The sequence below is a fragment of the Anneissia japonica genome, unplaced genomic scaffold (genome assembly GCF_011630105.1).
Source record: "Anneissia japonica isolate Jap-2015-1 unplaced genomic scaffold, ASM1163010v1 scaffold1594_len1068242_cov183, whole genome shotgun sequence".
In the NCBI taxonomy this organism is placed as follows: Eukaryota; Metazoa; Echinodermata; class Crinoidea; order Comatulida; family Comatulidae; genus Anneissia; species Anneissia japonica.
The window spans coordinates 352,025-363,562 of NW_022722535.1; the positions used below are offsets into that span (position 1 = coordinate 352,025).

General features: G+C 35.3%; 1 protein-coding gene across 1 annotated transcript in view; it reads right to left on the minus strand.

Annotated features, from left to right (window-relative positions):
* LOC117111956 (potassium channel subfamily K member 16-like) overlaps positions 1–11,154 on the minus strand; it is a 17,189-nt gene extending 6,035 nt beyond the window's left edge. Inside the window, exon 1 of the mRNA XM_033255016.1 lies at positions 9,760–11,154. Coding sequence (XP_033110907.1) covers positions 9,760–10,117 — 358 coding nt within the window. The 5' untranslated portion in view covers positions 10,118–11,154. The remainder of the gene's footprint in view (positions 1–9,759) is intronic.
* Between the last annotated feature and the right edge of the window lie 384 nt (positions 11,155–11,538).

The following is an 11,538-nucleotide window of genomic DNA, read 5'->3' on the forward strand; positions in this document are numbered from 1 at the left end:
GATAAGACGTTGAATTTTAACATTAACATAGTAGGTAAAATTCGTTGGATCTTAATGATAAATATTGTCTGGACAATTGTTACTAATAGGCCTACCGTCGATCCAATTGCTGAAGGCAATACAAATGTTCATAATGACACAAATTAAAACAATTACGGAATAGTAAATTTCAAATACATAAAGCTTGGTTTCCATAAAAATCGCTATACGCTATCGCCGAGGCTGATTGGTCAGTTGAATCAGGGAGCGTTCACAATTTCGTCGGCAGGGACAGCTATACGCAGTGCAAGGATTGAAGACGCTGAAGCGAATGTGTAGCGATTCTATGCCTTAAGACATGGCCGATAGTCGATATTGGGCATATTATCAGAGAGGCTCTGGCAGACAATCAAATAGGCTGGCTATGCAGACGACAATTCAATTGCCTTCTGTTCTTTCCAGTTTCTTGGCACAGGGACTAGCCTGGACCTCGTTCATATTTTGTTGTCAATATAGGCCTACATGTACACGACAACTGATAGTTAGGGTTAAATTTCACTTTAAAGGGGAGGTGTTGAGTTAAAATTGATATAAATACGAGGAAAGTTGGAAGACTAGCCTTTGACAACTTTAGTAGAAAATATATTTTCAAAAATATTAGCTATATTCTGCCAAGAAGTCAACTAATCTTATGTGTTCAGCTTCCTAAAAAACAAATCGATAATACCGCTGTAAACGTACCGTAATCGTAAACGTTGGATCTTGATAAATATAATAAATGTTAATAATAAATATTGTCATAACGCATGTTACTAATAGGCCTACGACCCAATTGTCGAAGGTAATTATAATGGTTAATAGGCCTACCTGCACAAATAAAAACAATTATAGTCGGAAAAAAATCCCACATTCGTAACTTTGGAATGGAACGAAAATTTGCGTAACACCAGTCAAGAGCGGGATGCAAAATGAGGTACTATATTGACGATTAAAGTAAATCTATGATTAATAGGTTCGAGCGTGGAGATTTATTATACTGTACCTCTGTGGTTTGAGGGTGTTTTTCTAATGTTTCAATGATAGACGACAACACTAATTAATTAGAAGTACCGCCCTCGGTTCCGGGATACGGTGACTCTTTGGAATATTGTAAAAGCGTTTCTAACGGAATTGTGTTTGTAAACAGGCAATTTTGTTTTTCCTTCGTGTAAGCGTGGGCATTATCGTATTAACAGCATTGAACCTAAATCAAAACAATGGATTTAAAGCCTTTTTTCTACCAATTGATTCGTGTTTTACTTGATAATAGCCGGTGGGCTTAGGCGATGTGAACATGATGTTATTTCGATTGAGAGTGATATAGTGACGTCATTTAGACATACAATGTTTGTGAACCTACTTTCATCCGTATCGAAAATATCAACATCCTGAACTGTCGATGATGCTATACTTAATAATCTTAATTAATAAGCCTTGTACAAACTATTAAATTGTTTTGACAAAAACATGTGACATATGCCTAAATATGGTCATGATGAAATCACATAATGACCATATATAGGCACATCATGACTATATATGGGCATACAACACTGTTTTGTTTGTTTGTTTTTGTTTTTTTTTGTCAAAGAAAATTTGGTAATCTGGGCAGGGCTTTATATGAGTGTAAAGGCACTTCGACTGTAGGCCTATGTCCTAAAAATAAGCCTAAAACAAAAACAAAAACAATCGACTATACAAAAAGAACACCAGCATCAATAGGCCTATGTATATCTGACCTGAATTATATCGAAGTTAAAAAATACGGCAATCCAAAATATTAAAACAGTTTATTTTAGGTTCCACTTGAAATAATTTAGGTTTTGACAAATGATTTGGAAGTATTGTACATCGTTTATTAATTGTTAACGCACTCACCTCACTGTGTACGTGAGTGAGTACGGTACGATCATGGCTCTTTCCTCCATGGCTATACGTACAGCTCGACATAATCCTAGACACAAAGCAATTCGCCTGTTCATACATGATCTTATAATACTTTAATCATTTGCGTAATTACTTAGCGAACTAATATCTCACAGACTATTACGGTAATGAAGGTAACGCACCGGTTTCTTACTGATTAGAGATTAATCAAACTTCAAAAGACCCGACGAAACTTGGAGTTAAAATTTAATAGCACTAAGGCATTATACGAAAAACAATGTAGGCCTAAATCTTCATCAGCATTGCAAGTGGATTTATTATTAGTAAGAAAGTTATTTTCTTAATTATTCACACAGGTAGCCTATTATTGTAGAATACGGGTATAGCCATGGCATTACATATATTAGCAGGCAAACAATCGTTTCTACAGAGTTTGGTATTATTAATCTTAGTAGTTGGAGTGTACAGAGAAGAATAAGTGTGGGTGTATGTAAGTGTAGCCTAGTGTATGTGTATGTGTAGTGGGTGGAGGGGTGTGGTCCTGGCTTGAGTCTAACATCAACAACAAATTTCCAGGGAGGAAACATCACAAGATTTCATAAACTTTAGAGGACATAAATAAAACGCAAAAACTTAGTTGTACAATTGCCGTAAAATTTATTTAAAACGAACACAACTTAGTAGGGCCTCGCCCTTTTCAGGTGCAAAAGATATATGTTTCGTTACATGTCAACTTGGTATTTCATTTGTTTACCTATACTTTTCAACTATAAGCCTATATATATATAATCATAGGCCTATGTAAATGCATATTTCAATGCAATTACTTAAAACATTATATCTGTTTTTCTGTCAATTTTCGTAAGCGGTACCGGTATATGATGTCCAAGGTAACTCAAAAAATTCATTTTCGATGAATAAATATTTTTATAAAATTTTGTATGTTTTTTTTATATTTTTTTTTATTATTATTCGTGTACTCTTTTTCTGAATTGTGGTTTTAATAATTGTTAATGACATTTTCACAATTGTATTTTCATATTTGTATATATTTTTTATTACTCTAGGGCCTATTATGTTTAATAATGACGAATAAAATGAAATGAAATGAAATATATAACAATACAATAAATCAGCTAACAAAATAATCAAAATAAAGTAAAAAAGTTACAAAATTAATGTTCAATTTGGTAGTAGGCCTATACTGTCTGTGTTTACTGCAGCTCCCACAATAACGGTATTAAACGCATTCTTAACATTGGAATACCATATGTTGTAGCTGGTCTCTCGAACAGATTAAAAAGAACTATGGCTGAACATAATAGGCCTATTAATGTATATTTTCAACCACACTATAAATTGAGATCTCAACTCGTACATCCCAAAGACAAAATTAATCTTAATGAATCATGTGGTGTAGTATATATTGGCGAAACAGGTCGACCTTTAAAAACGAGGACAAAAGAACACAAAACGGACGTCGACAAATATAACCCAATTACATTAAGAAGCCAGATGAATTATTTCAATATTATTCTTAAAGTGTGTTTCGAAGAAAAATCTGTTCAAAATATCATTAATTTACGCAACGAAACCTAAATAGTGTTTTACCCTCATCTGAAATTCTGTAATTAAACAGGTGTTAATAAACGGTTCGCCTTAAAACATAATACCGAGAGACGGTGATTTTCAGCGTCAGATAAGCTAATATTCGTTTCAATAAGCAACATTTAACACTGTAAACAATGACCGTGAGTGACCATGGAATGTAAACATGCTACAGGCACCTAACCATGTTATATCCGCATGTGGTACCTCATTAATGTAACGTAACTTCAGAACAATTTAAATGCATTCACTGTAGTCATCCGCCAAGGAACCACTTAATTTTAGAACGTTAATTAACATTATTACGTTGCTAACCGGACGGAGTTTTCACTCTGTACATCATACAGAGTCTATTGACACGGAATAGCGTCAAACATCAGCCTAGCTACTATCGACGCTTTTTCACTTACCATTATAATTCATAATTAAATTCATCTTACCAAACTAGTGGTACTCCAAATCCGATATCATTTACCATGTTAATAATAATAATAATGTTATATAGCGCATATTGCACATTGCCCATATGTGCTTTACAGAGAAATAATATAGTAGTTAGTTGCTTAAAGTGCAAGTGCGGGGTTGAAATTTATATAAACCTATGGCAAAAGCTGCTATATATCTACAAGTCTTGAAATGGGGGTGCTGATGGGAGGCACGAAGGTAAGGTGGAGGGCGGGGGGCTCGTTGATCAGTTGAGGGGCGCTAATTCGCAAAATAAGGTGATTTTATGTGATTTATTACCCCCGCCCCCACCGCACCCTTAGATACGCCACTGTATATCCGACCTATCACTATAGTCCTCCAATCACTATATGGAGTGTTGCAAAGTGGGTCCAAAAACCTAACTGGTGCTATTGCTAAATTACACAGTGTGAAGCATAGGAAAATTACTAGAATGGACTAGACTTTCCAAGCCTCGCATTGATTACTGCAACAGAAAACCCTGTAAAAACTAGTTTTTATACCTGAATTTAACCGATCTTTTCATTTATCAGGGTGGTAATTCATGAAATGGGCTCATTTTTGTAAGAAACGAGAGTTGGACCCAGTTTTTATTTCTAAAATTAATAGTCGTAGTTTGGGGAGCAATTAATTGAACGAACTATAGAGACTCTACCACAGGACGTTATCAGCAACATCTCTATGGTTAAACATTGAGATGTTAACATTCTCATTTAATCTTTTTTAAACCATGAGGAAAATAGTACTTTTGTACTGTAGCGTACCGTCTTCGTGAATAGTGACCCATTCGAGTAAGCGCATTGTTAAAATAAGCGCTCTCACCCTTCTAACAACGTCACATATTGTATTGGACCTGTCTCTTATACACATCTAGATGTGTATAAGAGACAGATATAACCCAATTACATTAAGAATATGGCAATACAACCATAATGTCCGGGAGCAGGGTAAAAATTGACACTTTTAGATCGGCTGCCACCACTCTCAAACAGTTTAGGAGGAGGAGGAGGAGTAATTTTTAGTGAATTACACCAAGGCTAACCAACTAATCCGAAGATTTTTATTTCCAGTAGAGCAGTACGGCAGTCCAACGCTGATCCTCAATCGCATTATACAAATAAATACGTCACGGTTGCGGATGATACACTCTTTTTGATCGCACCTACTGTACATCAAAACATTAATAATATTAGTTATTCATATTTTATAATTAATTCACTCTAGTATTTATCTGCGGTTGTATTTGATATTTCGTGTTTGGAATCAATATGGACCTAATTCGTTGTAATATGTTTTTTTATGAGGCTATTATTTATGTTGACTATTCAAGAGCGTGCATTTTTTTTACTTAATACCAATAATGCTAATTATACTTGTTATTTTCTTAATACGAAAATAATTAGCGGTAACTAATGCCCGATCCATTAGGCGAGCAAGTGCAGGTTAACTTCCTCCGTTTCTTGGTGGACAGTGACGGTACCGTAGTTAATAGAGTGCAGACCATTGAACACTCTGATAACCAATCTGAGCCGAAAATTAAAACCCATACTACTACTACTACTACTACTACTACTACGCCTTAATAAACGCCTTCCTCGAATAACCGCCCCCCCCCCAACACCCAAGTAACTTTAAATAGAACTAATGAAGCAACATCATTCTCAACACATTCTATTAAATGTAGAATAACTTTTATTCTAACTTGGTTGGGATCAATAAGTACAGTAGGCACACAATAACACATGTTGACGGTAATTTTGTGTCGTAGTTTACGGTGAAATTAAGGGGTGTTTGTGTAGGCCTATATACAATGTTTAGACCAAAAAAAAAAATAAATGCCTCCCTTAAATAACACCCCAACCCTCCCCCACTTCATCAAATTTGATTAAATACGGTATGTATTAATAATAACTAATTCTTCACCGACAGATGAAAATGACAGTCAGATATTGAATTTACTGGTGTTTAATCGATTGGAAATGTCACGCGTTATTTCGGAAGTACTGGTAACCGGTGATGTTGTTATCAAAAGGGATCTGTTTTGATTTGTAAATAAATATAAAAAAAAGTCAAGCTTCTACTGGTACAGGTATTCAGCCGGGTACTCACTGCCATTATAATAGAGATCATGTCATGGTTCAGCCTCCCATCTCAATTTAACCTACGACAATCAGCAGACGATATCACGTCGTCAGCGCTCACAGGAAGCGGGGTTGGATTCGTCGGCCGACGGTCGTACGACGCAGTCTGTGACGCGGCTGGCATAATATTAGTGACCAGGAGGCCTACTCTACTAATAACCAAATTCTAATTGTAACCACCTTTAAAAATTAATCAAGAGAATAGTAGGCCTAACTTAGGCCTTCAACGAACCTTTCTGGAGGCTAAAATTATAAACTTAACAACTGATTAATCACAACACAACCAGGAATATGCGCGTGTCTGACAAACACACAGAGATTCCAAGTTAGACAAATTTGTAGTCGTCAGACTTTTGAAAATTCCAACCCCCATGGGGACCTAGAGGTATGGGGAAAGATCCCTGCCCTTCCCGGTAATTTTATTTAGTAAGTGCTCGAAAATGCAATCAGTGTCTATACTTTCCCGATTAATTGCGAATACACGCATTTCGTCTCCACACACATTTGTTTACACCGGCATGAGCTGGCAGTGTGTGTGTGTGCGAGCGCTTTGATCTTACTAATATCCGACAGCACTTTAAGAATATCTTACAAGATAGAAGATACTTTTATTGTCACTTATTGAAAAAATTTTTCCTGATGCTTATACACGTAATGAATATAAATATAAATACTGTACAAAAATAAATACAGAGGTTAGTACGAAAGACCACAAATGGGTAAACAGCACACACATAATTATAGCACAAGGTATTGCAATGGGAAGTCATCGGTCAAAGTTAGCATTATAGATATAAACTGAGTTGTGAGTGAATGAATTTCTTAATCTATTAGTATTGCACTTTTTAGGGCGTAGGCGGCCAGATCTGTTAGATGTGTATTCATGATGCAAGGGGTGGGAAAGATCTTTAATAATGATGTCCATAAATTTCTTAAGTAAAGATTTGTTATATATGTCATCAAAACTCTCAACTTCGGATCCAATGACTTTACGTGCCGATTTCAAGATCCTGATGATTTCACTACGGTTTTGTTTAAGTGTTATTTATTTTTATATTTTTAATTTAAAACATATTTAGTATACAGGATACGGTTTCAGACAAGATGTCTGTTTTTAAAAAATTGCACATGTTAGTGCGGCTAGTTGGTGTACATGATGTTACCATGACGCAGTCTTGTAAGTACTGTAGATGGAGAATAAGAGGGCTGGTCAAAAATTGTATACATAAGGCCTATATATAGTCATTACATTTGTGCGTGAGATTTTTGTCTTCAATCGTGAAAGCGAGACAGACCCCCAAATGCGTGACTTGTTAGGTGTAATACACATTTTGTAAAACAAACGCACGTGTTCGCATGAAGTGTTACACTGGCATTTTGTGCGACCTTTGCAAACAATCCAAGCCGGGGCGTTGCTTACCGGAAACATGACGGTACAGACATAAATAAAACGCGTTCAATAAACAATAACAAACATAATGGCTGTAGAAAATAATTGAATTGCATAGTGTATTTGTTGTAATCATATTATGAATTTAAAGATCATTGAAAAACAGATGACACTTTAAGTTCAGAGGATCTCGGGGTAATTAAGTCTCAAAATACCGTGGTATACAGTATATTATTTTTTAAGGTAGAGGGAGTTAATTATATCTGTCAGATTCACAATCAGTTGTGTAGTTAAGGCCAAAATTGAAACCTGGCCTTGACTACAATGGGTCAAGGGGTTTTACCTGAACTAAAAGTAAAATAGAGTATTTCATTTCTGTATTCGTCCGTGAAATTTACATCGACTTTGTCGGATTGTTCATATAATTACTTTATTGATGTTAGGAAAAAATATATCCCTTCCCTTGTTTTACGGTACCTGTTTTAGGATGTAGAGTTCAGAATTGATATCACGATTAAATCATATATATTAAGCTAAGGAGATGTACCTGAACTGCATGTCGAAATACAGAGTAAGACCTTCCAGTCGGATTTTTCAAATAATTACTTAAAGATGTTAGGAAAAATGATATACTGACGGACCTTCCCTTTTCAGTACCAGCCAACTGATGGTCTTGACCTGTGTATCATTGAAAATGATTACGGTAACTACAATATCCATTTAAATGAGCATAATGTTCTTATTAAATTTTAAGGGATTTCCCCACAATTTATGACGGACTGTTTATCTTTAGAGGATTAGGATTTGGCCGACGGGGTGTCCGAGGTTCCTGACGGGGGGTGGGGGCGATGTCTCCGACGAAAAAAGCGTCGCTCAAAACCTCTCGAAAGTGTTTAGGGTGCGAAGCCCCCGAAAAATATGAAAATTTAAGGGTTTCAAAGGCTTATTTAATCGGTTTTGAGTTTAATAACAAGAGGTATCAAATACAGTAATTGAATGGGAAACAAAATGGGCTTTTGGCCGGTGGTCGCATAAGACTGCTCACACAGAGAGGTTTAGCTGTATAGTGTTTTGTCAACCTCCAGGTAAATAAAGTAAAATTGGTCTAATGCTCGGTACGGTAATTGTATATTTTATAAACAGGCTTATATGCAAATAAAAGTTGATCGATTCAATGCTACCGTACGAAATTTAAGAAGTTTAGTCAATATATATTATGTACTGCTGTTGTAATACATGTTGTTACAATAATATTTTTGTTTAATTAATATTGATAATATTATTATCATTATTATGAGTAATAATATGAGCCATATATTTGTATATTGCTTCATGGTGGGGTTATTTTTCATCCTCTGTAAATTATGTTATCGTTACATACAGTATGGCTAATATAAATATATACATTACACATGTACATATGTAAACAAGAGTTGATGCTTCATCTATATATATATATATATATATATATATATATATATAAGTATATATATATATAAGTATATATACATATATATATAAATATATATATAAATGGATCCTATTTGTATTGCTCACAGGTGAGGTTACTTTTGGAGAACAAAGGTTGTGGGAACCGGACACATTGCTGGAATATATAACATATACAGTGATTTGTCAACATTCACCCAGGTTATATTCTGGTCATGTTTACATGTAATAGATAACACATTCACATATAGGCAAAGAACAAATTATATCCTTCAAATAGCCTTCAGTTAAAATACATGACACCACAATAAACAATAGCACGTATGGACACCAAATAAAAGAAACAAAATACTTCTGTCTCCATGGTTACAGCACTGATAATGCTATGATAAACTGCAATATAATATATTTACATATTTTTTCAAGGAGACACGTCATTATTTTTTATATGGGCTTAGTCGTTGTTGGAATACCTGGCCGTAACAACCTTATAATTATGACGCGTACGGTATAAGCCTGGAACTTCAAAATGAACAATTTTGCCTAAGCTATTATTTTGGAAGGGGACTAAACTCACGATGAAATACTGTATAAGAAATTATCCGTCAAACAAAACAAAGCGTGACTTCAAAGGCCTAAACCAAAATATAGTTGGCCTATATATAGTTCCTGCCTATACTGTACTTCTTGGTCCGCATTATACTGTAGACTCCTAATTGATGATCCTAATGCTTATGTAAATTTACAAAGCAAATAAAAAATATGGCGCATTCAGAAAGAAAATAAACAATACAAGTTTACCTATTGTTGTTACAATGGTGAAGCAAAAGAAAATCCCAGATATCGTATCCCATATCAAGTCCGCATCCTCTGTTGTGTTACTGAAAGTTACATTATAGGCGCCGTCGTCTATTGCTTTCTTGATCATCTGTAAAACTTCCATAAGTTCGGATTCATTCACACAAGTATGTGCATCAAGAAATGAGTTTAAATCATCCGAGAGCCTAAGAGTAACGTTTATTTCATTATCCTTTTCTATAGCAGAAAATACTAGAGAGCCAAACAACAGGTAGAGTACGAAAATGAAGAATACAAATAAACATAGTTTCAACTTCTTCGCCATTGTCCTGTTGTTTGACTTGAACGTTCTGCGAGCCATGAAAATAAAAACACGGGAACTGTCAGACAGGAAACAATTGGTAAATTGAAAGGAAACTGGTTACAGAAAGAGACTATTATGTTATTAATGATACATGGATGGTCCTGGAACTGAAATTAGTCACTATCTGATGATACCATATCCGGAGAAGAGCAGAACAGCAGGCCTAAATGACGGCGTCTCGTAACCCTTCAAATAGCTAGATGCTATCGATCAATATTGCACATAATTTCATATAACATTCGATTTTATAGTCTGACGAGCCATATGGTATTAACCATTTTATACTGAAATTAATTTTCATGACAATGGATATTAAACATAGCATATGGTAAATCCATGTAATATTGGCGTATATGAACTTTTCCCAACGATGTGAATTTCAACGTAGAAAATGTTTTTTTTTTAAATGCAGAAAATATCGAAATATTACGATGAAGCTGTTGTAGAGGCAACACAAAACGTTCCGTCTGTTTCTCATACAGAGTGTGGTCAAGCAATCGTTTTTACGCACTGATCTCTCGGTCTTTGTCATCCGACAATTGATGCATTGGCACTGTGACACTTGCTCAACAATATCCACTTCGATATGGTACTAATGAATTCATCAAACAGTCACTTGTATTCAACCGCCGAAATTTCAGACGGCAATCGATAAGCGAGGCGCGATAATTCGTTGGTTATATTCAATAACGATACGACTTGAAGTCCAGCAAGAAGAAGCGATCTGTTTCAAAGAGTGTGGCTGTAAATAATATAAACTAGCCAAAATTAATGGAGTTTTGTGCATTGGATGTACTGGTAGGGGAATAACAAACTGTTGCTCGCGTATTAATTTAGATGGTTCAAGACACGTCCATAACCATGTAAATTTCGGCATAAATGATTGACACCCATATTATCGCAGTGTCAATAACCACACAACGGATACGAACATAGCTCACAATAGCTTAGCCTACAAACTGTGTTTACAGTATAAAGCTTCAAGAGATATCTACTGCATAAACGGCAATAACGTTTTATATGTATTGATTAAAACCACCATATTAGATACTGTATAACAATACCACCCGCATTTACGCATGTCCTATCGTGGCTTTGATTAAAACAAAGAAAAATACTTTTGGCAACAAAAAATTATATCGCGAGGGTAGGGAAACATAGGTATACATGACAGTCGTATAGACACATTGGGTATCCGGGTTTTTATCATTAGAATCTTATGCTACCTGTAGGTTTACTATAATTCTCAGATTGGAAACGGAGCGTAGGAATACTCCCTAGTATGACCTCCTCCTCAAGTTCCCTTCTAAAAGCCCAAAATAACAAAGGTTAACTTGTGTTTTATACTTGTTAGAGGGACTGAACTAGTGTGGTACTGCTGTGATTCGGAAGCCAGTGTCAGTGAGAATTCTGGCAAC